The sequence below is a fragment of the Salvelinus fontinalis genome, chromosome 27 (assembly GCF_029448725.1).
Source record: "Salvelinus fontinalis isolate EN_2023a chromosome 27, ASM2944872v1, whole genome shotgun sequence".
Lineage (NCBI taxonomy): Eukaryota > Metazoa > Chordata > Actinopteri > Salmoniformes > Salmonidae > Salvelinus > Salvelinus fontinalis.
The window spans coordinates 39110298-39137719 of NC_074691.1; the positions used below are offsets into that span (position 1 = coordinate 39110298).

General features: G+C 46.2%; 1 protein-coding gene across 1 annotated transcript in view; it reads right to left on the reverse strand.

Moving 5' to 3' along the window:
• Nucleotides 1-9680: 9680 nt before the first annotated feature.
• The window catches only part of elp3 (elongator acetyltransferase complex subunit 3), a 35452-nt gene continuing 17710 nt past the window's right edge, over nucleotides 9681-27422 (reverse strand). The window contains exons 10-14 of the mRNA XM_055885722.1: nucleotides 23465-23658; nucleotides 20541-20631; nucleotides 18982-19275; nucleotides 18696-18777; nucleotides 9681-10482 (exon numbers count right to left, since the gene is read on the reverse strand). Of these exons, the coding sequence (XP_055741697.1) occupies nucleotides 10397-10482; nucleotides 18696-18777; nucleotides 18982-19275; nucleotides 20541-20631; nucleotides 23465-23658 (747 nt within the window). The 3' untranslated portion in view covers nucleotides 9681-10396. The remainder of the gene's footprint in view (nucleotides 10483-18695; nucleotides 18778-18981; nucleotides 19276-20540; nucleotides 20632-23464; nucleotides 23659-27422) is intronic.

Genomic DNA, 27422 nt, shown 5'->3' on the forward strand with positions numbered 1-27422 from the left:
TCCATAGACAAACATTGGCAGTAGAATGGCCTTTACTGAAGAGCTCAGTGACTTTCAATGTGGCACCGTTAAAGGATGCCACCTTTACAACAAGTCAGTAAGTTACATTTCTGCATTGCTAGAGTTGCCCCGGTCAACTGTAAGGGCTGTTATTGTGGAGTGGAAATGTCTAGGAGCAACAACGGCCACACAAACTCACAGAATGGGACTGTCGAGTGCTGAAGTGTGTGAAAATTGCCTGTCCTCGGTTGCAACACTGACTACCGATTTCAAAACCGCCTCTGGAAGCAACGTTAGCGTAAGAACTTTGTCGGGAGCTTCATGTAATGGGTTCAATCTTTACTAATGACAAGCCACTGGCTAGTTTCAGAGTGGGTGGCAAGGAATAAGTTAGTCCTAAATATTTCTAAAATGTAAAGACTTGTATTTGGGACAAATCATTCACTGAACCCTAAACCTCAAATGAATTTTGTAATAAATAATGTGGAAATTGAGCAAGTTGAGGTGACTAAACTGTTTGTAGTAACCCTGGATTGTAAACTGTCATGGTCAAAATATGTTGATGTAACAGTAGCTAAGATGGGGAGAAGTCTGTCCATAATAAAGCGATGCTCTACCTTCTTAACAGCACTATCAACAAGGCAGGTCCTACAGGCCCTGGTTTTGTCACATCTGGACTACTGTTCAGTCGTGTGGTCAAGTGCCACAAAAAGGTACTTAGGATAATTGCAATTGTCTCAGAAGAGGGCAGCACGGCTGGGCCTTGGATGTACACAGAGAGCTAACGTTAATAATATGCATGTCAATCTCTCCTGGCTCAAAGTGTAGGAGAGTTTGACGTCAACACTACTTGTATTTATGAGAGGTATTGACATGTTGAAAAAACAGCAAAAAAATACACCTTATGGAACAGCGGGGACTGTGAAGCAACACAAACAGGCACATGCATACATACACATGGTGTTGTGAAATCTGTGAATGTATTGTAATGTTTTTAAAATTGTATAAACTGCCTTAATTTTGCTGGATCCCAGGAAGAGTATCTGGGTAGCTAATTGTGATTCATAATAAATACAAATACTAACCCCTCCAAGCTATGCTTTAGTTTATATGATTCTGCCAATTACAGCAAGCCTGAGAGATGGTACACACCAATTTACACAAATCCTGAACTCATCACACCAAAATTATGTTTAGTCTCTCTCAGCGTTTCACAGTTACAAAGAGGGTCAGTTTGTTGTTAGCCATTTTTTCAAATGACAGGCCTCTTTTTATGGAGAGTGGCTACATCCCAATAGGGCTCTGGTCAAAAGTAGTGCACTATATAGGGAATAAGATGCCATTTGGGCCACTCAGTCAGTGCTCAGTTGACTGAGGACTGATAGAGATGTAATTGGACTGTCTCCGTGTGTCAAATGAAGCAGTAAAAACCATCAGAGTACTCATCATCTGGGGTCTCCTGAGGAACACAAGCTCTGATAGGCTACTCTAGATTCTAGAACACATCATCATAGGAAGTGCTGCCATGGTGATGGAGGCAGCTATTTTTTACCTCAAATGGCTTTTCAGAGTCAGAGACAAAATAAGATCTTTTGTTGTTGAAAAGTTTAAATATGCTATTATTTTCATACAGCTGAAAAAACGTTATAGTTCATATTTCTCTACTCTGTTTTGACAGGAAACTCATACAGTATAATTAGATTGTTTCTAATCTTATCAACACAGGGATTCTCTGATTATATCCGTTTTGTGAGATTAGAGTTATCAATCAGTCTCTGTGCTAACATCGGGAAGGGGGTTGTTGACGTTGACACAGTTGTTGACGTTTACACTAAAAGGTTTACTGAATTCCCATGTTAAACAGTAATACTTTTCATACAAACATTTTCCCATTCGTTTCATGTTCCTAGCATTAATCGTTCTATTTACTGTGCATGCTTTCAGATGGGTAAGCTTTCGGATGGATAAGCTTTCAGATGGGTAAGCTTTCAGATGGATAAGCTTTCAGATGGATAAGCTTTCAGATGGGTAAGCTTTCAGATGGGTAAGCTTTCAGATGGATAAGCTTTCAGATGGATAAGCTTTCAGATGGGTAAGCTTTCAGATGGATAAGCTTTCAGATGGATAAGCTTTCAGATGGATAAGCTTTCAGATGGGTAAGCTTTCAGATGAATAAGCTTTCGGATGGATAAGCTTTCAGATGGATAAGCTTTCAGATGGATAAGCTTTCGGATGGATAAGCTTTCAGATGGATAAGCTTTCGGATGGATAAGCTTTCGGATGGATAAGCTTTTGGATGGATAAGCTTTCGGATGGATAAGCTTTCGAAGAAGAGTTGAGTAGTAAAGGCAGTTGAATGAAGAAATGACATGGTCTTCAAGTCACCAGTCACACGTTCTGTGTTCCCGTGCTGTTTTTGTTAACAGTTCTACCATGATCCAAGCTGTGTAATGTTTCTAATCTGGTCCCAGATCTGTTTGTGCTATCATTCCACTCCTTTCCCCTCACGAGTGGCATGATGTCCACAAACAGACCGGTACGCAGGCTATAATATTTCTCAATATATTTATGGAAAATTATATACTGAACCATACATAAATGCAACGTGTAAAGTGTTGTTCCCATGTTTCATGAGGTGAAGTAAAATATCCCAGAAATGTTTCATACGCAAAGAAACTTACTAATCTAAGATGTTGTGCACAAATTAGTTTACATCCCTGTTAGTGAGCATTTCTCCTTTCCAAGATAATCCATCTACGTGACAGGTGTGGCATATGAAGAAGCTGATTAAACAGCATGATCATTACACAGGTGCACCTTGTGCTGAGGACAATAAAAGGCCACTCTAAAATGTGCAGTTTTGTCACACAACACAATGCCACAGATGTCTCAAGTTTTGAGGGAACATGCAATTGGCATGCTGACTGCAGGAATGTCCACCAGAGCTATTGCCAGGGAATTGAATGTTCATTTCTCTACCATAAGCCACCTCCAATGTCATTTTAGAGAATTTGGCAGTACGTCCAACTGGCCTCACAACCACAGACCCTGTTTATGGCGTCATGTGGGTGAGTGGTTTGTTGATGTCAACCTTGTGAACAGAGTGTCCCATGGTGGGGTTATGGTATGGGCAGGCATAAACTACGGACAACGAACACAATTGCGTTTTATCAAAATAAAATTGAAGGCACAGAGAGACAGTGACGAGATCCTGAGGCCCATTGCCGTGCCATTCATCTGTTGCCATCACCTCATGTTTCAGCATGAAAAGGCACAGCCACATGTCTCAAGGATCTGTACACAATTCCTACAAGCTGAACATGTCCCAGTTCTTCCATGGCCTGTATACTCAGACATGTCACCCATTGAGCATGTTTGGGATGCTCTGGATCAGCGTGTACGACACCGTCTTCCAGTTATCCAACAACTTCGCACAGCCATTGAAGAGTGGGACAACATGAGGCAAATGGTGGTCCCACCAGATACGGACTGTTTTTCTGATCCACGCCTCTACCTTTCTTTAAAGGTATCTGTGACCAACAGATGCATATCTGTGTTCCCAGGCATGAAATCCATAGATTAGGGTCTAATGAATTTATTTCAATTGATTGATTATCTTATATGAACTGTAACACTTGAGACTTGCTCTGTATGAAACCTGTAGGGTTCCCTGATTGTTCCTCCTATCACTCACTCAGCCCAGGTGGAGATGACTCTCGTAAAAAGGTAACAGATCAGAAATCTGAGTCCCTGAAATACGGCCTCATTACCGTAACGGACAGAGGGTGCATCCCAACTGGCACCCTGTTCCCTAATGTAGTGCACTACTTTTGACCAAATCCCTATGAGACCTGGTCCAAAGTAGTGCACTACATAGGGAATAGGGTGCCATTAGGGGGACGAACACAGCAGCTGAAGCTGAGAGTGGCTGGAGGATAGAGAGAGAGAGTAGCGACAGGGTCAGGGAGGGTAAACCCACAGTGATACAACGATCTCCATGTTATGGGCTAACCTTTAGACTCCCTGTAGAATGAGATGGAGTTCTGCTCACAGTCTTTTAAACACATTTTATATGTGGGGCTTGCATCCCTAATGGCACCTTATTCCCTACCTAGAGCCCTACTTTTGATCAGATTCTTATGGGCCCTAGTCAAACAGTGCACTATATAGGGAATAGGGTCAGGGGTGCCATTTGGGACAGGGCTGTGACATTTCCTCCTTTCAGAAACTCCTGGCCTTTCCCTTCACGCCTGGCTGGCTGCTAAATAAAACACTCAGACACAGAATATGTCCCAAATGGCACCCTATTCCCCAATATAGTGCACTACTTTTGACCAGGGTCCATAGGGATCTGGTCAAAAGTAGTGCAAGTAGGTCAGGAATAGGGTGCCTTTTGGGATACGGTCAGCGTTTGACCTCAGCTCAGTAAGGACAGCTTTCAGGTGCTTCATGTCATCTTCAGTTCATCTTCATAAAGCTAGGAAGGCCACAGAGGTCTGGAAGGAAACAGGTAACCTGGGATTCAGAGGGATTTTGCAAACTCAAACTCATTTTCATCTTCAGCTTATGTTAGCGACTTCATTTTCACTGCGTTTTAGCGATCAGGCTACCACTCTGTTTCCTCCAGACCTCTGTGGCTTCCCAGCCTGATGAAGATGAATTGGAAATGACCATGGGAGCTCCTGAGAACTGAGGTGAGGTCAAATAAGGTCTGAGCGAGCCAACTGAGCTGTATTTTGCTGTTTAACCTGCTTTCGCTACGTTTTATAACAGTGAACTGTATCAAAATCAGCTTGGACCCCAGGCTACCAGTCTGTTTGCTCCAGACCTCTGTAGACTCCTGGCCAGTTGAAATGTTTAACAGGAGATGACAACTTTGTGAAACGTGGAGAATGCACAGTTAGGGAGAAAATTGGCAGTTGGGGATTCTGAGGGAAGTAGTTTTAGATTTCAAAGATAATAGCAGACCTAGAGAGAGCGGCAGCATAAGGAGAAGCGATATTGTCCCCATTTTGCTTCAGTGTTGAAAGTGAAACAGTAACACACAGTGAAGTCACGGCGTTAGTTCCAGGAAATGATGCAGTGCACAGTAGGGCTTTTTCATTCAGACTTATTCATATTTGACTCCACCAACACCACACTGACTGAAGAGAATCTGAGACATGGGGCATGGAGCGGATCACTTTTGTAAAGTGGTCACCCCCTTTCAAAGCGTGTTGCATTATGGGGATAAAAATGGTCCTACTAGCGGATACAAAACAAAATAGTTTCGTCGCATTGGAGCTTGATCTTCCTACCCCTTCGTCGCTGGGGGTACCTGTGTCTGGAGCCTGATCTTCCTGCCCCTTCGTTGCTGGGGTACCTGTGTCTGGAGCCTGATCTTCCTGCCCCTTCGTCGCTGGGGTACCTGTGTCTGGAGCCTGATCTTCCTGCCCCTTCATCGCTGGGGGTACCTGTGTCTGGAGCCTGATCTTCCTGCCCCTTCGTCGCTGGGGTACCTGTGTCTGGAGCCTGATCTTCCTGCCCCTTCGTCGCTGGGGTACCTGTGTCTGGAGCCTGATCTTCCTGCCCCTTCGTCGCTGGGGTACCTGTGTCTGGAGCCTGATCTTCCTGCCCCTTCGTCGCTGGGGTACCTGTGTCTGGAGCCTGATCTTCCTGCCCCTTCGTCGCTGGGGTACCTGTGTCTGGAGCCTGATCTTCCTGCCCCTTCGTCGCTGGGGTACCTGTGTCTGGAGCCTGATCTTCCTGCCCCTTCGTCGCTGGGGTACCTGTGTCTGGAGCCTGATCTTCCTGCCCCTTCGTCGCTGGGGTACCTGTGTCTGGAGCCTGATCTTCCTGCCCCTTCGTCGCTGGGGTTACCTGTGTCTGGAGCCTGATCTTCCTGCCCCTTCGTCGCTGGGGTTACCTGTGTCTGGAGCCTGATCTTCCTGCCCCTTCGTTGCTGGGGTACCTGTGTCTGGAGCCTGATCTTCCTGCCCCTTCGTCGCTGGGGGTACCTGTGTCTGGAGCCTGATCTTCCTGCCCCTTCGTCGCTGGGGTACCTGTGTCTGGAGCCTGATCTTCCTGCCCCTTCGTCGCTGGGGTACCTGTGTCTGCGGCCGCTGTGCCTACTCCTACTCCTCCCCCTACAATTTCGAAGTCGACGTCAACAACCTTCCATCCCTGCTCTGGATCGAGTGGGGCTTCTCCATCTGTCGGAGGCCTGCACCATCCTGTGAAGTGTGTGAGTGGGGGCGGATTTCCTCGTCCTTCTCACCAGCCGTGATTTTGGGCTGCTCCATGATAAGAGATGTGACTGGTCCTGGTGCAAAAATAATATCCTATCCTGGAGCTCGAGTATAATGACATTACTAAGCTACTCCCGAATGTACTACGCTAGGACATGGACATCGATTCTATCGTAGCATCCCAAATGTGTTTGAAAGCAGTATCCAGATCCATCGGATGTAGTGATCACAATATAGTAGCCATATCTAGGAAAACCACAGTTCCAAAGGCTGGGCCTAATATTGTGTATAAGAGGTCATACAATAACTGTTGTAGTGATTCCTATGTTGTTGATGTAAATAATATTTGTTGGTCCGTGGTGGCGTAATGAGGACCAACCAGACGTTGCACTTAACACATTTATGAAACGTCATATCCCAGTTACTAATAATTATGCACCCATTATGAAAAATTACTATAAAAACTTTTAAATCCCAGTGGATTGATGAGCAATTTAAAAATTGTATGGTTGAGAGGGATGATGCAAAAGGAATGGCAAATAAGTCTGGTTGCACAACCGATTGGCAAACGTATTGCAAATTAAGAAATCATGTGACTAATCTAAATAAAAATAAGAAAAAACTACACTATGAAACAAAGATAAATAACATAAAGAATTACAGTAAATCACCTTCAATGTAATTTTTACAAAACCGACTGGTATTTCCAACTACTTTAATGATTTTTTCATTGGTAAGATTAGTAAACTTAGGCATGAGATGCCAACAACAAACGCAAACGCTACACATCCAAGTATTTCTGACCAAATTATGAAAGACAAGAATTGTAATTTTGAATTCCCTAAAGTGAGTGTGGAAGAGGTGAAAAAATTATTGCCGTCTATCAACAATGACAAGCCACCGGGGTTTGACAATTTGGATGGAAAATTACTGAGGATAATAGCAGACGATTTTGCCACTCCTATTTGCCATATTGTCAATTTAAGCCTACTAGAAAGTGTGTGACTTCAGGCCTGGAGGAAAGCAAAAGTCATTCCGCTACCTAAGAATAGTAAAGCCCCCTTTACTGGCTCAAATAGGCTCTCCAACATAATACAGGTAGAATCAGGCATTCCCCAGGGCAGCTGTCTAGGCCCCTTTTTTCAATCTTTACTAATGACAAGCCACTGTCTTTGAGTAAAGCCAGTGTGTCTATGTATGCGGATGACTCAACACTATACACGTCAGCTACTACAGTAACCGAAATGACTGCAACACTTAACAAAGAGCTGCAGTTAGTTTCAGAGTGGGTGGCAAGGAATAAGTCAGTCCTAAATATAAAAAATATAAAAAATAAAAGCATTGTATTTGGGACAAATCATTCACTAAACCCTAAACCTCAACTAAATCTTGTTATAAATAATGTGGAAATTGAGCAAGTTGAGGTGACTAAACTGCCTGGAGAAACCCTGGATTGTAAACTGTCATGGTTATAACATATTGATACAACAGTAGCTAAGATGGGGAGAAGTCTGTCCATAATAAATTCGCTGCTCTACCTTCTTAACAACACTATCAACAAGGCAGGTCCTACAGGCCCTAGTTTCTACCTTCTTAACAGCACTTTAAACAAGGCAGGTCCTACAGGCCCTAGTTTCTACCTTCTTAACAGCACTGTCAACAAGGCAGGTCCTACAGGCCCTAGTTTCTACCTTCTTAACAGCACTGTCAACAAGGCTGGTCTTACAGGCGCCAGATTTGTCCCACCTGGACTACTGTTCAGTCGTGTGGTCAGGTGCCACAATTGGCTCAGAACAGTGCAACACGGCTGGCCCTTAAATGTACACGGAGAGCTAACAATAATATGACTCAAAGTAGACGAAAGATTGACTTCATCACTACTTGTTTTTGTAAGAAGTGTTGACATGTTGCATGCACCGAGCTATCGGTTTAAACAACTAGCACACGGCTCTGATACCCATGCATACCCCACAAGACATGCCACCAGAGGTCTCTTCACAGTCCCCAAGTCCAGAACAGACTGTGGGAGGAGCACAGTACTACATAGAGCCATGACTACATGGAACTCTATTCCACATCAAGTAACTGATGCAAGTAGTATAATCGGATGGAAAAAAAACTGCTAAAAATACACCTTATGGAACAACGGGGACTGTGAAGTAACACAAACAGGCACAGACACATACATACACACATATACACATGGATTATGTGTTGTGGATATGTGGTAGTGGAGTAGGGGCCTGAGGGCACACAGTGTGTTGTGCATTCTGTAATTAATATATTGTAATGTTTTTAAAAATTGTATAACTGCCTTCATTTTGCTGGACCTCAGGAAGAGTAGCTGCTGCCTTGGCAGGAACTAAACGGGAACCATAATAAATACATGTCGAAAGCATGAACTTTACAAAAATCGTGTGATCAAAGGCCATGAAGTTTTTGACTGCAAGTTTGTGCAGTGGCTGTTCACCAATTTCATCCTGCAGCCATCGCCTGCACAGGCGGAGGCTCTATCGTCAACCAATCATTAGGCTGTTTTTGTTTGACCCACGCAAACGTGACCAAAGACGTGACTGAAACAGGAACCAGCTTTGCCATGATTCATGTATAACGTGGATATATACAAATGAATGTGATGTTTGAGGCTCTCTCTCACTATATGATTGTACAATGTACACACACGATTTCAGTTTGTGATTGTATGATAGTGTTGGAGACATGTTTATTTCGACATTATATAAAGAAACACTTTTATAAACAATGGCAACACTGCCACGTTGATCTGAGCGTTGCTGTTGGAAACCCACATTAGTGTTCGACTTCCGGCTGTCGCGTACAAACCTCCCCCAAAATCACTCTACAGCCGGTTGCTCTGGACTTACCATTTAAAACGTGCCCACGGTCTCCACATAAGAGGTTTCAGTTACAAAGAGGGTCAGTTTGTTAGCCATTTTTCAAATGACAGGCCTCCTTTTATGGAGAGTGGCTACATCCCAATAGGGCTCTGGTCAAAAGTTGTGCACTATATAGGGAATAAGATGCCATTTGGGAAGCAGCAGTGGGCCACTCAGTCAGTGCTCAGTTGACTGAGGACTGATAGAGATGTAATTGGACTGAGGAACACAACCTCTGATAGGCTACTCTAGATTCTAGAACACATCATCATAGGAAGTGCTGCCATGGTGATGGACTTTAACACAAATGGCTTTTCAGAGTCAGACAAAGGCTGATTTTTGTTTAAAATGTTCTATTCTTTAGTTTATATTTCTCTACTCTGTTGACGACTGGAAACTTATGCAGTATAATTACAAACATGTTTATCTTATCAACACAGGCATTCTCTGACAGACAAGTACATTTGTCTTTTTTCCCCCATTTAGCAGAAGCCCTTATCAAGAGTAAACACATTCAATAACAAAGCAAGGGCAAAAAGTGACAACAGTTGAAATGATATAAATGTTAAATATTTTATTCCATGAAACCAAAACAGCTTTCAGAGCAGTGAAAGGGATTTTAACTGAAATCTTAAGTCCAACACCAAAACAAAAGTAACATTTGTTGTAAATAAAAAACAAAAACAGGAAAACTTGGGATAGGATTAAGAGAGGGTTTAAAAATAAACATATGCAACACTATTATTCCATTTCCTGCCCTATAAAACATCTGTTCAGAGAGGACTTTCCCCACTGACTGACCAATTATAGTGCCAAGTCTGTTCACGAACAACGATTCATACTAGTGGTCTTCCTCAACTCACTGACAACATGATGAACTAAAAACACGAAGCTAAACAGCCTCCTAGATGTCTCATGAAGCTGGAGGAGACTCTTACAAAGTATTCCTGAACTACGGCTTAAATGACCGAGGACGCACAGACCACTGGTCCATCAAGGTGAACTTAAGACTCTTATGCTGTACCCACTCTGGGTAGAAGTCACTCTTTAAATGCACAGATCTAGGATCAGCTTCCTCCAAACTGACCTATTCACTCCACCCTCTGATACCACAAGCATAACTAAAACTAGAGTGATGCATGTATTGTCATTCATGTACTCTGTAGCGTCTCCAGAGTAACAATCATGTACTAGTAACAAATAAATATATTTTTGTCTTGCGTGCGTCTTGGTAAAACAATGATAATAAAAAAACAGGTTCATTCCCAAGTTCGTCTACAGACACACCTCCAGGTGTTTCACCATATACGGTCCCTCCAGCTCATAACCCATCTTCCTGTAGTAGTTCCTAGTTCCCACACCTGAAACACAGAAGTTTGATAAAGACATGGGTTGATGGGAAATATGACCACGCAATCCAGTCAGTCTCTACAAAAAGCACCAACTGTCTTGTGTGCGTGTTAACGAATATCGTACAGAGTGGTTTCCCACATCGTCGGGTGTAAAAGCAATGAAGCAATCAAATGTATTTATAAAGCCCTTTCTACATTAGCATGTCACAAAGTGCTAATACAGAAACTCAGCCTAAACCCCCAAACAGCAAAGCAATGCAGGTGTAGAAGCGCTCCCCAAATAGCTCTGCTGAAATTATGTTTATGAATGATTTGGCAAAATAAATTAAAACAGTTAAATATTGGTGTAAGATATGATGAAATGCTAAGCATCCTACTATATGCTGACAGTGGCATAAAGTATTTAAGTAGTACTTTAAAGTATTTTTACTTTGGTTGTATCTGTACTCTACTATTTATATTTGGACTATTTTTTACACCACTACATTCCTAAAGAAAAAAATATATACTTTTTACTCCTTACATTTTCCTTGACAGCCAAAAGTACTTGTTGCATTTTGAATGCTTAGCAGGACAGAAAATGGTCCAATTCACACACTTATCAAGAGAACATCCCTGGTCCATCTCTACTGCCTCTGATCTGTTCCAGAAGGACAACTATCTCTGCAGCACTCCACCAATCAGGTCTTTATGGTAGAGTGGCCAGACAGAAACCACTCCTCATTAAAAAGGCACATGACAGCCTGCTTGGAGTTTGCCAAAAGGCACCTCAAGACTCTCAGACCATAGCAAATAAGATGCTCTGGTCTGATGAAACAAAGATTGAACTCTTTGGCCTGAATGCAAAGTGTCACGTCTGGAGGAAACCTGGCACCATCCCTACGGTGAAGCATGGTGGTGGCAGCATCATGCTGTGGGGATGTTTTTCAGCAGCAGGGACTGGGAGACTAGTCAGGATTGAGGGAAAGATGAACAGAGCAAAGTACAGAGAGATCCTTGATGAAAACCTGCTCCAGAGCGCTCAGGACATCAGACTGGGACGAAGGTTCACCTTCCATCACGACAACGACCCTAAGCACACAGCCAAGACAACGCAGGAGTGGCATCAGGATAAGTCTCTGAATGTCCTTGAGTGGCCCAGCCAGAGCACAGACTTGAACCCGATCGAACATCTCTGTAGAAACCTGAAAATAGCTGTGCAGCGACCCTCCCCATCCAACCTGACAGAGTTTGTGAGGATCTGCAGCAAGAATGGGACAAATTCCCTAAATACAGGTGTGCCAAGCTTGTAGCGTCATACCCAAGAAGACTCAAGGCTGTAATTGCTGCCAAAGGAGCTTCAACAAAGTACTGAGTAGAGGATCTAAATACTTATGTAAATGTGATTTATTTATTTTTATTTGGAGGGGGGGGGACTTTCTAAAAACAAGTTTTTAATTTGTCATTATGGGGTATTGTGTGTAGATTGGGGGGGGGGGGACTATTTAATACATTTTAGATAAAGGCTGTAACGTAACAAAATGTGGGAAAAGTGAAGGGGTCTGAATCCTTTCTGAATGCACCGTCTACCCTGGAATTATACGGCTGAGCCATGAGGAGAAACTGAAATGTTTCTGTTCATTGTGTATTTCTGTTTACAGAATTTGTAGATAAAGCCTGGAATACAAGAAAAAGAGCTCCTAGGAGGAGAGAAGACCATCCGTCTACTGCTCCTAGGAGGAGATAGGACCATCAGTCTACTGCTCCTAGGAGGAGAGAGAGAGAAGACCATCCGTCTACTGCTCCTGGGAAAGAGAGAGAGAAGACCATCCGTCTACTGCTCCTGGGAAAGAGAGAGAGAAGACCATCCGTCTACTGCTCCTAGGAGGAGAGAGAGATAAGACAATCTGTCTACTGCTCCTAGGAAAGAGAGAGATAGGACCATCTGTCTACTGCTCCTAGGAGGAGATAGGACCATCAGTCTACTGCTCCTAGGAGGAGAGAGAGATAGGACCATCTGTCTACTGCTCCTAGGAGGAGATAGGACCATCAGTCTACTGCTCCTAGGAGGAGAGAGAGATAGGACCATCTGTCTACTGCTCCTAGGAGGAGATAGGACCATCAGTCTACTGCTCCTGGGAAAGAGAGAGAGATAGGACCATCTGTCTACTGCTCCTAGGAGGAGAGAGAGATAAGACCATCTGTCTACTGCTCCTAAGCATGGAGGAGAGAGAGAGATAGGACCATCTGTCTACTGCTCCTAGGAGGAGATAGGACCATCTGTCTACTGCTCCTAGGAAAGAGAGAGAGATAAGACCATCTGTCTACTGCTCCTAAGCATGGAGGAGAGAGAGAGATAGGACCATCTGTCTACTGCTCCTAGGAGGAGATAGGACCATCTGTCTACTGCTCCTAGGAAAGAGAGAGAGATAAAACCATCTGTCTACTGCTCCTAAGCATGGAGGAGAGAGAGATAAAACCATCTGTCTACTGCTCCTAAGCATGGAGGAGAGAGAGATAAAACCATCTGTCTACTGCTCCTAAGCATGGAGGAGAGAGAGATAAGACCATCTGTCCACTGCTCCTAAGAGGAGAGAGAGATAGGACCATCTGTCTACTGCTCCTAGGAGGAGAGAAGACCATCTGTCTACTGCTCCTAGGAGGAGAGAGAGATAGGACCATCTGTCTACTGCTCCTAGGAGGAGAGAGAGATAGGACCATCTGTCTACTGCTCCTAGGAGGAGAGAGAGATAGGACCATCTGTCTACTGCTCCTAGGAGGAGAGAGAGATAGGACCATCTGTCTACTGCTCCTAGGAGGAGAGAGAGATAGGACCATCTGTCTACTGCTCCTAGGAGGAGAGAGAGAGATAGGACCATCTGTCTACTGCTCCTAGGAGGAGAGAGAGATAGGACCATCTGTCTACTGCTCCTAGGAGGAGAGAGAGATAGGACCATCTGTCTACTGCTCCTAGGAGGAGAGAGAGATAGGACCATCTGTCTACTGCTCCTAGGAGGAGAGAGAGATAGGACCATCTGTCTACTGCTCCTAGGAGGAGAGAGAGATAGGACCATCTGTCTACTGCTCCTAGGAGGAGAGAGAGATAGGACCATCTGTCTACTGCTCCTAGGAGGAGAGAGAGATAGGACCATCTGTCTACTGCTCCTAGGAGGAGAGAAGACCATCTGTCTACTGCTCCTAGGAGGAGAGAAGACCATCTGTCTACTGCTCCTAGGAGGAGAGAGAGATAGGACCATCTGTCTACTGCTCCTAGGAGGAGAGAGAGATAGGACCATCTGTCTACTGCTCCTAGGAGGAGAGAGAGATAGGACCATCTGTCTACTGCTCCTAAGCATGGAGGAGAGAGAGATAAAACCATCTGTCTACTGCTCCTAAGCATGGAGGAGAGAGAGATAAGACCATCTGTCCACTGCTCCTAAGAGGAGAGAGAGATAAAACCATCTGTCTACTGCTCCTAAGCATGGAGGAGAGAGAGATAAAACCATCTGTCTACTGCTCCTAAGCATGGAGGAGAGAGAGATAAAACCATCTGTCCACTGCTCCTAAGAGGAGAGAGAGATAGGACCATCCGTCCACTGCTCCTAGGAGGAGAGAGAGATAGGACCATCTGTCTACTGCTCCTAGGAGGAGAGAAGACCATCCATCTACTGCTCCTAGGAAAGAGAGAGATAGGACCATCTGTCTACTGCTCCTAGGAGGAGAGAGAGATAGGACCATCTGTCTACTGCTCCTAGGAGGAGAGAGAGATAGGACCATCTGTCTACTGCTCCTAGGAGGAGAGAGAGAGATAGGACCATCTGTCTACTGCTCCTAGGAGGAGAGAGAGATAGGACCATCTGTCTACTGCTCCTAGGAGGAGAGAGAGATAGGACCATCTGTCTACTGCTCCTAGGAGGAGAGAGAGATAGGACCATCTGTCTACTGCTCCTAGGAGGAGAGAGAGATAGGACCATCTGTCTACTGCTCCTAGGAGGAGAGAGAGATAGGACCATCTGTCTACTGCTCCTAGGAGGAGAGAGAGATAGGACCATCTGTCTACTGCTCCTAGGAGGAGAGAAGACCATCTGTCTACTGCTCCTAGGAGGAGAGAGAGATAGGACCATCTGTCTACTGCTCCTAGGAGGAGAGAAGACCATCTGTCTACTGCTCCTAGGAGGAGAGAGAGATAGGACCATCTGTCTACTGCTCCTAGGAGGAGAGAGAGATAGGACCATCTGTCTACTGCTCCTAGGAGGAGAGAGAGATAGGACCATCTGTCTACTGCTCCTAGGAGGAGAGAAGACCATCTGTCTACTGCTCCTAGGAGGAGAGAGAGATAGGACCATCTGTCTACTGTTCCTAGGAGGAGAGAAGACCATCTGTCTACTGCTCCTAGGAGGAGAGAGAGATAGGACCATCTGTCTACTGCTCCTAGGAGGAGAGAAGACCATCTGTCTACTGCTCCTAGGAGGAGAGAGAGATAGGACCATCTGTCTACTGCTCCTAGGAGGAGAGAAGACCATCTGTCTACTGCTCCTAGGAGGAGAGAGAGATAGGACCATCTGTCTACTGCTCCTAGGAGGAGAGAGAGATAGGACCATCTGTCTACTGCTCCTAGGAGGAGAGAGAGATAGGACCATCTGTCTACTGCTCCTAGGAGGAGAGAGGACCATCAGTCTACTGCTCCTAGGAGGAGAGAGAGAGATAGGACCATCTGTCTACTGCTCCTAGGAGGAGAGAGAGATAGGACCATCTGTCTACTGCTCCTAGGAGGAGAGAGAGATAGGACCATCTGTCTACTGCTCCTAGGAGGAGAGAAGACCATCTGTCTACTGCTCCTAGGAGGAGAGAGAGATAGGACCATCTGTCTACTGCTCCTAAGCATGGAGGAGAGAGAGATAAAACCATCTGTCTACTGCTCCTAAGCATGGAGGAGAGAGAGATAAAACCATCTGTCTACTGCTCCTAAGCATGGAGGAGAGAGAGATAAAACCATCTGTCTACTGCTCCTAAGCATGGAGGAGAGAGAGATAAAACCATCTGTCTACTGCTCCTAAGCATGGAGGAGAGAGAGATAAAACCATCTGTCTACTGCTCCTAAGCATGGAGGAGAGAGAGATAAGACCATCTGTCTACTGCTCCTAAGCATGGAGGAGAGAGAGATAAAACCATCTGTCTACTGCTCCTAGGAGGAGAGAGAGATAAGACCATCTGTCTACTGCTCCTAGGAAAGAGAGAGAGAGATAAGACCATCTGTCTACTGCTCCTAAGCATGGAGGAGAGAGAGATAGGACCATCTGTCTACTGCTCCTAGGAGGAGAGAAGACCATCCGTCCACTGCTCCTAGGAGGAGAGAGAGATAGGACCATCTGTCTACTGCTCCTAGGAGGAGAGAAGACCATCCATCTACTGCTCCTAGGAAAGAGAGAGAGATAGGACCATCTGTCTACTGCTCCTAGGAGGAGAGAGAGATAGGACCATCTGTCTACTGCTCCTAGGAGGAGAGAAGACCATCTGTCTACTGCTCCTAGGAGGAGAGAAGACCATCTGTCTACTGCTCCTAGGAGGAGAGAGAGATAGGACCATCTGTCTACTGCTCCTAGGAGGAGAGAAGACCATCTGTCTACTGCTCCTAGGAGGAGAGAGAGATAGGACCATCTGTCTACTGCTCCTAGGAGGAGAGAAGACCATCTGTCTACTGCTCCTAGGAGGAGAGAGAGATAGGACCATCTGTCTACTGCTCCTAGGAGGAGAGAGAGATAGGACCATCTGTCTACTGCTCCTAGGAGGAGAGAGAGATAGGACCATCTGTCTACTGCTCCTAGGAGGAGAGAGAGATAGGACCATCTGTCTACTGCTCCTAGGAGGAGAGAGAGATAGGACCATCTGTCTACTGCTCCTAGGAGGAGAGAGAGATAGGACCATCTGTCTACTGCTCCTAGGAGGAGAGAAGACCATCTGTCTACTGCTCCTAGGAGGAGAGAGAGATAGGACCATCTGTCTACTGCTCCTAAGCATGGAGGAGAGAGAGATAAAACCATCTGTCTACTGCTCCTAAGCATGGAGGAGAGAGAGATAAAACCATCTGTCTACTGCTCCTAAGCATGGAGGAGAGAGAGATAAAACCATCTGTCTACTGCTCCTAAGCATGGAGGAGAGAGAGATAAGACCATCTGTCCACTGCTCCTAAGAGGAGAGAGAGATAAAACCATCTGTCTACTGCTCCTAAGCATGGAGGAGAGAGAGATAAAACCATCTGTCTACTGCTCCTAAGCATGGAGGAGAGAGAGATAAGACCATCTGTCTACTGCTCCTAAGCATGGAGGAGAGAGAGATAAAACCATCTGTCTACTGCTCCTAGGAGGAGAGAGAGATAAGACCATCTGTCTACTGCTCCTAGGAAAGAGAGAGAGAGATAAGACCATCTGTCTACTGCTCCTAAGCATGGAGGAGAGAGAGATAGGACCATCTGTCTACTGCTCCTAGGAGGAGAGAAGACCATCTGTCTACTGCTCCTAAGCATGGAGGAGAGAGAGAGATAGGACCATCTGTCTACTGCTCCTAAGCATGGAGGAGAGAGAGAGATAGGACCATCTGTCTACTGCTCCTAAGCATGGAGGAGAGAGAGAGATAGGACCATCTGTCTACTGCTCCTAGGAGGAGAGAGAGAGATAGGACCATCTGTCTACTGCTCCTAGGAGGAGAGAGAGAGATAGGACCATCTGTCTACTGCTCCTAGGAGGAGAGAGAGAGATAGGACCATCTGTCTACTGCTCCTAGGAGGAGAGAGAGAGATAGGACCATCTGTCTACTGCTCCTAGGAGGAGAGAGAGAGATAGGACCATCTGTCTACTGCTCCTAGGAGGAGAGAGAGAGATAGGACCATCTGTCTACTGCTCCTAGGAGGAGAGAGAGAGATAGGACCATCTGTCTACTGCTCCTAGGAGGAGAGAGAGAGATAGGACCATCTGTCTACTGCTCCTAGGAGGAGAGAGAGAGATAGGACCATCTGTCTACTGCTCCTAGGAGGAGAGAGAGAGATAGGACCATCTGTCTACTGCTCCTAGGAGGAGAGAGAGAGATAGGACCATCTGTCTACTGCTCCTAGGAGGAGAGAGAGAGATAAAACCATCTGTCTACTGCTCCTAAGCATGGAGGAGAGAGAGAGATAGGACCATCTGTCTACTGCTCCTAGGAGGAGAGAGAGAGATAGGACCATCTGTCTACTGCTCCTAGGAGGAGAGAGAGAGATAGGACCATCTGTCTACTGCTCCTAGGAGGAGAGAGAGAGATAGGACCATCTGTCTACTGCTCCTAGGAGGAGAGAGAGAGATAGGACCATCTGTCTACTGCTCCTAGGAGGAGAGAGAGAGATAGGACCATCTGTCTACTGCTCCTAGGAGGAGAGAGAGAGATAGGACCATCTGTCTACTGCTCCTAGGAGGAGAGAGAGAGATAGGACCATCTGTCTACTGCTCCTAGGAGGAGAGAGAGAGATAGGACCATCTGTCTACTGCTCCTAGGAGGAGAGAGAGAGATAGGACCATCTGTCTACTGCTCCTAGGAGGAGAGAGAGAGATAGGACCATCTGTCTACTGCTCCTAGGAAAGAGAGAGATAGGACCATCTGTCTACTGCTCCTAGGAGGAGAGAGAGAGATAGGACCATCTGTCTACTGCTCCTAGGAGGAGAGAGAGAGATAGGACCATCTGTCTACTGCTCCTAGGAGGAGAGAGAGAGATAGGACCATCTGTCTACTGCTCCTAGGAGGAGAGAGAGATAGGACCATCTGTCTACTGCTCCTAGGAGGAGAGAGAGAGATAGGACCATCTGTCTACTGCTCCTAGGAGGAGAGAGAGATAAAACCATCTGTCTACTGCTCCTAGGAAAGAGAGAGATAGGACCATCTGTCTACTGCTCCTAGGAAAGAGAGAGATAGGACCATCTGTCTACTGCTCCTAGGAAAGAGAGAGATAGGACCATCTGTCTACTGCTCCTAAGCATGGAGGAGAGAGAGATAGGACCATCTGTCTACTGCTCCTAAGCATGGAGGAGAGAGAGATAAAACCATCTGTCTACTGCTCCTAGGAGGAGAGAGAGATAGGACCATCTGTCTACTGCTCCTAGGAGGAGAGAGAGATAGGACCATCTGTCTACTGCTCCTAAGCATGGAGGAGAGAGAGATAAGACCATCTGTCTACTGCTCCTAAGCATGGAGGAGAGAGAGAACGATAAGAGACCCACCTGAGATGACGGCTAGTTTCCCAGAGCCGTGTTCCTCTCTGGCGATCCTCTCTGCTTCCTCCATCAACATCATGCCAAAGCCCTACAAACAGGAGGAACAAATGAAAAGACTAATCAAGCACTGAGCTCAACAAAACCCTCAGAGACTTGACACACAACATAGAGACAGTGATTCAGTTCATTAAAAAAAAAACACGATTCAACTTAACAAGGTCATGATGATGTTGAATAGCTAGTAATATTTGAATAGCGCTGGGTGGGTGGGTAGGTTGGTGTGTGTGTGTACCTGGTGTTGGAACTTGTTGGGGTCTCTGCTACTGACAGGAACCACGCTGCCGTAGACGTGCAGCTCACGGACGATAGACACTCCCCCTTTGAGCTCAGGGCGAAATGATTGGGCGGAACAACGCCGCAGACGCAGCAGACCAATCAGAATGTCCTGTTCTGGATCCTCGTAGGACAGGAAGGTCTCCCAGCCACCGTTGGCTACATAGTCTCTACGAATCAGCTCCACCTGGTAGGGACGGACTTTGTGATGGATCTCCTGGATTCCCACTTCTCTTGTTCTCACATCTCGACACTAGTGGATGAGGTGGATGAGGGAAAGCCATTATGATGTATCCTAAACTAGCTAACTACCACTACGTATGACCTAACATTGGATTGTAATTACATTTTATACACACACACATTATTGTAAACCGGGTAGTTTAGATCCTGGATTCTGATTGGCTGAAACAGTATTCTAGCCGTGTGTATATCAGATTATATATATTATGGTTGTGACGCAAAACTACTTGTTTACTGTTCTATTTACGTTGGTAACCAGTTTATAATAGCAATAAGGCTCCTAGGGGGGTGTGGTATATGGCCAATATAGCACGGCTATGGGATGTTCCCCGGCACGACACAACGCTGAGTGCCTGGACGCAGCCCTTAGCCGTGGTATATTGGCCATATATCACAAACCCCCCCGAGGAGCCTTATTGCTATTATAAAATGGTAACCAACATATTTAGAGCAGTAGAATTAAATCTCGTCATACCCGTGGTATACAACATTTATACGAGCAGTAGACGGGCAGTAGAGGATGGGGTATACCATGGCTTTCAGCCAATCATAATAATTCAGGGCTCTAATCACCCAGTTTATAATGGCTGATATACTACTACGCCCCCCTGGGGCCCTACCGCTTCAATATACTACTACGCCCCCCTGGGGCCCTACCGCTTCAATATACTACTACGCCCCCCGGGGGCCCTACCGCTTCAATATACTACTACGCCCCCCGGGGGCCCTACCGCTTCAATATACTACTACGCCCCCCGGGGGCCCTACCGCTTCAATATACTACTACACCGCCCGGGGGCCATAATGCTTCAATATACTACTACGCCCCCCGGGGACCCTACCGCTTCAATATACTACTACGCCCCCCGGGGGCCCTACCGCTTCAATATACTACTACACCGCCCGGGGGCCCTACCGCTTCAATATACTACTACACCGCCTGGGGCCCTAATGCTTCAATATACTACGCCCCCTGGGGCCCTATTGCTTCAATATACTACACCGCCTGGGGCCCTAATGCTTCAATATACTACACCGCCTGGGGCCCTAATGCTTCAATATACTACGCCCCCTGGGGCCCTATTGCTTCAATAAATACTTGGTATATATACACTTGGTAGTTTGGATCCTGGATGCTGATTGGCTAAAACAGCACTCCAGTCGTGTGCAAATGAGACGACATACCATGAGTATGACGCAAAAATAAAACAAAAAGTGTTCTATTTGAGAGTGAACGCCACACCCCCTCTGGCCTTATTTTGTGCATTTCCTCACCTCCGTCCCCATGTCTTTCATCCTGGCCAGAGCCAGCTCTCTGAGGTTACCATGCTCCACTCCAGAGCTCACCAGAGGCATGGGGATATCCCTGAGACAGAGAGACCAATACATCAGTATACTGTAATACTTTATATAAAGGGGTTTAGGATACATCAGTATACTGTAATACTTTATATAAAGGGGTTTAGGATACATCAGTATACTGTAAATCAGTGGTCACCAACTGGTCGATCTCCAAGTCATTCCTAGTCGATCAACAAACATTTCTGTAAAAAACCCAACGATAAAGCCTTGCCTTCCTATTTTTAAAAAAAAATTGTTTTCGCGCAGTAGGTGCACTTGATCACAGACAGTGTCACCAGCAAAGCACTGCCACACCTCCTCCTCCATGCTTCACGGTGGGAACCACACATGCGGAGATCATCCGTTCACCTACTCTGCGTCTCACAAAGACATGGCGTTTGGAACCAAAAATCTCAAATTTGCATTCATCAGACCAAAGGACAGATTTCCACCGGTTAAATGTCCATTGCTCATGTTTCTTGGACCAACCAAGTCTCTTCTTCTTATTGGTGTCTTTTTAGTGGTTTATTTGCAGCAATTTCGAACAGCAATTCTGAACAGTTGATGTTGAGATGTGTCTGTTACTTGAACTCTGTGAAGCATTTATTTGGGCTGCAATCTGAGGTGCAGGTTACTCTAATGAATTTATAATCTGCAGCAGAGGTAACTCTGGGTCTTCCTTTCCTGTGGCGGTCCTCATGAGAGCCAGTTTCATCATAGCGCTTGATGTTTTTTTCGACTGCACTTGAAATATTCCAGCATTGACTGACCTTCATGTCTTAAAGTTATGGACTGTCGTTTCTCTTTGCTCATTTGAGCTGTTCTTACCATAATATGGACTTGGTCTTATACCTTTTACAACAGATTGGCTCAAACACATTAAGGGAAGAAATTCCACAAATTAACTTCTAACAAGGCACACCTGTTAATTGAAATGCATTCCAGGTGACTACCTCATTAAGCTGGTTGAGAGAATGCCAAGACTGTGCAAAGCCGCCATCAAGGCAAAGGGTGGCTACTTTGAACAGTCTCAAATATAAAATATATTTTGTTTAACACTTTTTGACTACATGATTCCATGTGTTATTTCATAGTTTTGATGTCTTCACTATTATTCTACAATGTAGAAAATTGTAGAAATAAAAGAAAAACATTGGAATGAGTTGGTGTCCAAACTTTTGACTGGTTCTGTATATACAGCAGTATGTGGACACCCATTCAACTTAGTGGATTGGGCTATTGCAGCCACACGCGTTGCTGACAGGTGTATAAAATCGACTACACAGCCATGCAATCTCCATAGACAAACATTGGCAGTAGAATGGCCTTGCTGAAGAGCTCAGGGACTTTCAATGTGCCACCTTCATAGAATGCCACCTTTCCAACAAGTCAGTTTGTCAAATTTCTGCCCTGCTAGAACTGCCCCGGTCAACTGTAAGTGCCGTTATTGTGAAGTGGAAACATCTAGGAGCAACAACGGCTCAGCTGCAAAGTGGTAGGCCACACAAGCTCACAGAACGGGACCACAGAGTGCTGAAGCGTGCAGCGCGTAAAAAATTTGTCTTGTCCTCAGTTGTAACACTCACTACTGAGTCTCAAACTGCCTCTGGAAGCAAAACGTCAGCACAAGAACTGTTTGTCGGGAGCTTCATGAAATGAGAATCCATGGCCAAGCCTAAGACCAATATGCGCAATGACAAGCGTTGTCTGGAGTGGTGTAAAGCTCACTGCAATTGGACTCTGGAGCAGTGGAAACGCGTTCTCTGGAGTGATGAATCACGTTTCACCATCTGGCAGTCCGACGGACGAATCTGGGTTTGGCGGATGCCAGAAGAACGCTACCTGATCGAATGCAATGTGCCAACTGTAAAGTTTGGTGGAGAAGGAGGCCCCTTAGTTCCAGTGAAGGGAAATCTTAACGCTACAGCATACAATGACATTCTAGACGATTCTGTGCTTCCAACAGCCTTTCCTGGTTCAGCATGACAATGCCCCCTTGTACAAATCAAGGTCCATACAGAAATGGTTTGTCGAGATCGGTGTGAAAAAACTTAACTGGCCTGCACAGAGCCCTGACCTCAACCCCATCTAACACCTTTGGGATGAATTGGAACACCGACTGCGAGCCAGGCCTAATCGCCCAACATCAGACCTCACTAATGCTCTTGTGGCTGAATGGAAGCAAGTCCCCGCAGCAATGGAAAGTGGAAAGCCTTCCCTGGAGAGTGGAGGCTGTTATAGCAGCAAAGGGGAGGACCAACTCCATATTAATGCCCATGATTTTGGAATGAGATGTTCCACAAGCGGGTGTCAGTAGTACTTTGTCAGGTAGTTTCACATTTCACAGTCTCTGGTCACAAGATCAACAGGAATTGGTGCATGCGGCAGCTGGATGACTGTGTCCCCTATTCTCAGCAGAGGGAGGGAGCTGAAGGACGGTGAGTCAGGTGAGAGGCAGCCTCACTGCTGCTCCCTCCCTCCCTCCCTCTCCTCAGACGCAGGCCATCAAGTAAAATATAATTTCAAAAATTGGTCTGAGAAGAAGAACATTGGCAGGGCAATTCAAGCATAACCCATATGTAGTGATAATGTAATGTATTGGGCCTTTTGCCTACTGCACAAGCCTTATTGCCACAGATCTATTTTTAATTCATTAATGTTGCATAGGCTTATGTTTATTAAATTCAGCTTTTAAAAAAAGTATATGAGCGGTAGATCTGTTTGCATTTCGACTCAGAAAAGGCTTTTCTGTTTTTACATCTTCTCCCAATTCAAATCAAAAAAGGGGCTTTATTGGAAACGTGTTTACATTGCCAAAGCAAGTAAACACTAACTCTCTCTAACACACACACACAGACCTCTGGACGCGGTAGACTCTAGTCCAGGGGGGCACCAGTGCAAGGATGCGAGCCACCAGATCGACCAGGGCAGAGGGGGAGTAGCTCTTATAACGACCGGTCTTCCACAGCTCATACAGACCTGTACCCCTGATCACCAGAGTGGGGTACAGCTTCAACCCATCTGGCCTGAACGCTGGGTTCTCAAAGAACTCCTGGAGGGCAGAGAAAGAGGAGGGAAGAGGTGAAGGATGAAGAGGGGGTAGTTGGTGGAAGGAGGAGGACGGAAGGGGAAGAGGAGGAAGAGAAGGACAGAGATGAGGAGGATGGAGGGGGAAGAGGAAGACAGAGGGGGAGGAGGGAGGACAGAGAGGAGGGAGAGGATGAAGACAGAGGACAGAGAGGAGGAAGACAGAGAGAAGGAAGAGGAAGACAGAGGGTGGAGGGGAGGACAGAGGGGGTAGGACAGAGAGGAGGAAGGAGGGGGAAGAGGAAGACAGAGAGTGCTGTTAAAGAACAAGAGGTCCCAGTGATGCAGGTGTATGTATCAGTATGACAGGGGAGCAGGACTGTGACCATTGGCCAAATACACCATTTATCTCCTGCTCTCACACACCGACACGCTCCGATTACTATCACTAGGATTACACACACAGGGTGTGAGAGCTATTCTCAAAGGGATACTTCGGGATGTTGGTAATGAAGCCCTTTGTTTACTTCCCGAGAGTCAGATGAACCCGTGGATACCATTTTAAGGCTAGTTAGCATTGGCTCGCTAAACTACCTCTAACTTCCTTCATACTCGATGCAGAAACATAAAATAGGTATCCATGAGTTAATCTAATCCATATGGAACCCCGGCTCCACATGGAACCCCGGCTTCACATGGAACCCTAACTCTGAATACACGTTCTATTATAGCAACTATAGTGGAAGAGTAACCAGGCTAGTTCAACAAAATGTGTGGCTGGCTGGCCGCACACACACACACACACAAACACACACACACACACGCTTAAGGTAGTATATTGCATCCGATGTGGACTTCCACTACTGATTGTGGGTTCACTGATGACTGTAAAATCCAATGTAGGGACGCACACTGAGCACACAGACAGAGCACACAAAGGCCTGTCCCGTTGAGGCCGGCTACTTTTCGCCATGCTACTTTCAGTACTCCCCCCCGGCCAACTACAGTTGTGCCTTTTCTGCCTAGAGACGGAGAGAGACGTAGGTTGTTACGTGACTGTTTCCTGACGTCGAGCACAGTGCAGCCTTTAAAATAAAATCTAAATCGAAACCAAATCTCGTTTTATTAGTCACATGCGCCGAATACAACTTTACAGTGAAATGCTTACTTACAAGCCCCTAACCGACACTGCAGGTTAAATAATACGGATAAGAATAATAGATAAAAGTAACAAGTAATGAAAGAGCAGCAGTGAAATAACAATAGAGAGACTATATACAGGGGGGTGCCGGTACAGAGTCAATGTGCGGGGGCACCGGTTAGTTGAGGTAGTATGTACATGTAGGTAGAGTTAATTAAAGTGACTATGCATAGATGACAACAGAGAGCGGCAGTGGTGTGGGGGGGGCAATGTGAATAGTCTGGGTAGCCATGTGACTAGATGTTCAGGAGTCTTATGGCTTGGGGGTAGACACTGTTTAGAAGCCTCTTGGACATACCCTTGGCACTCCGGTACGGCTTGCCGTGTGGTAGCAGTGAGAACAGTCTATGACTAGGGTAGCTGGAGCCTTTTTAAGTGGACTTCTTGAGGTGGACGGCTGGGTGAACCTTCATTCTGAGCTTGGTTAAGGATGGCTGGGTGAACCGTCATTCTGAGCTTGGTTCAGGATGGCTGGGTGAACCGTCCTTCTGAGCTTGGTTAAGGATGGCCGGGTGAACCTTCCTTCTGAGCTTGGTTAAGGATGGCCGGGTGAACCTTCCTTCTGAGCTTGGTTAAGGATGGCCGGGTGAACCTTCCTTCTGAGCTTGGTTAAGGATGGCCGGGTGAACCTTCCTTCTGAGCTTGGTTAAGGATGGCCGGGTGAACCTTCATTCTGAGCTTGGTTAAGGATGGCTGGGTGACCCTTCATTCTGAGCTTGGTTAAGGATGGCTGGGTGAACCTTCATTCTGAGCTTGGTTTAGGATGGCTGGGTGACCCTTCATTCTGAGTTTGGTTAAGGATGGCTGGGTGACCCTTCATTCTGAGCTTGGTTAAGGATGGCTGGGTGACCCTTAATTCTGAGCTTGGTTAAGGATGGCTGGGTGACCCTTAATTCTGAGCTTGGTTAAGGATGGCTGGGTGAACCTTCATTCTGAGCTTGGTTAAGGATGGCTGGGTGACCCTTCATTCTGAGCTTGGTTAAGGATGGCTGGGCGACCCTTCACCTAGGAGTCTGGTCTCACACTATTATAAATCGCTTCAGCTCTGCTGCGATGAATGCTGTCCTTCCTTCGGGCCCGTCGTTGCCGTGGCTCGAGTCCAAGAGATGTTCCATGTTACAAGTCGTAAAGGGACATTCATTTGTATCTAGTTTGAGATCGCTGAAGCGGAATGTCCTGAAAGGCTACCGCACCCATCTAAGAGAGTTAGAGTGGGCAATGTTTCAGACACCTTTTCTAGGCCTTTTCCCAGCTGGGGTGAGCAGTGTGGTTCCTAAAACAGGACTGCTCAGACGTACAGGGGTCTGCCAGGTGTAGCTGCCACTCAAATCCCAGCTGCTGACGACCAAAAGTCCCGTGCTGCTACCGTGCAGGCACCCGGCTAGGAGATACCAGATCATTCCGTCCTGCCTGTCACCAAGCACTCCATTGTCTGTAGACTTTAATGGTTTCAGGAATTCTAGGTGGAAGTCGTAGTGGATACCAGTAGTGGACACCTGTGTGATGTAATGATTTAGAGTGTGGGGGGGGGGGGGTGATTGTCCCAACATCACTTCTTCGCTGTTGGAAAATGGGCTACTCCAGTGGCAAGGAAAGAAGATGAAAATATCAAAGATGACCAGTACCTCCACACAGCTGCAGGAGGCTTTTGCCCTGCCGAGTTAGCATGGGGTCACCCAGTTACCGTGTCACGAGGAGGCCCGGCAAGAGTCTTGATGAAGGAGAGGCTGTTTACTGTCAAGGTAAGACTTACGCAGAGCTGCTTCCCAGTTTATCACAAGGCCAAGCCAGCGGCAGCGAGAGGGTTGCAAGCAGGTGGGAAGTAGGCATGCACTTTCCCTCTAACAACTGCATCACACACAGTAATGAAGCCAGAGCAGATTGTCTGGCCTGCTAAAGTATCACACCAGGCAGTAATGAACTACCCATAATCCCCTCTACAGAGAAGAAGTGGTGAAGAGCGTAATGTGAAGCAATGAGTCACAGCACCCTGACTGGCTGGCAGGATGACTACCCGGGCATAAAATAACCCAGGCATAAAATAACCCAGGCATAAAATAACCCAGGCATATTGTTCATCCTAAATGGCACCCTATTCCTATGTAGGGCCCATAGGGGTCTGGTAGTGCCCTAAATAGGGAATAGGGGCCCATTTGGGATACAGACAGAGAGAGAGCGACACGGCAGTGGGTTGGGTCCAGTCATCACGCGGTGTAACCTAGCTACCACACATTAAACAGTGGGTTGGGTCCAGTCATCACGCGGTGTAACCTAGCAACCACACATTAAACAGTGGGTTGGGTCCAGTCATGACGCGGTGTAACCTAGCTACCACACATTAAACAGTGGGTTGGTCCAGTCATCACGCGGTGTAACCTAGCTACCACACATTAAACAGTGGGTTGGTCCAGTCATCACGCGGTGTAACCTAGCTACCACACATTAAACAGTGGGTTGGGTCCAGTCATGATGCGGTGTAACCTAGCTACCACACATTAAACAGTGGGTTGGGTCCAGTCATGACGCGGTGTAACCTAGCTACCACACATTAAACAGTGGGTTGGGTCTAGTCATGACGCGGTGTAACC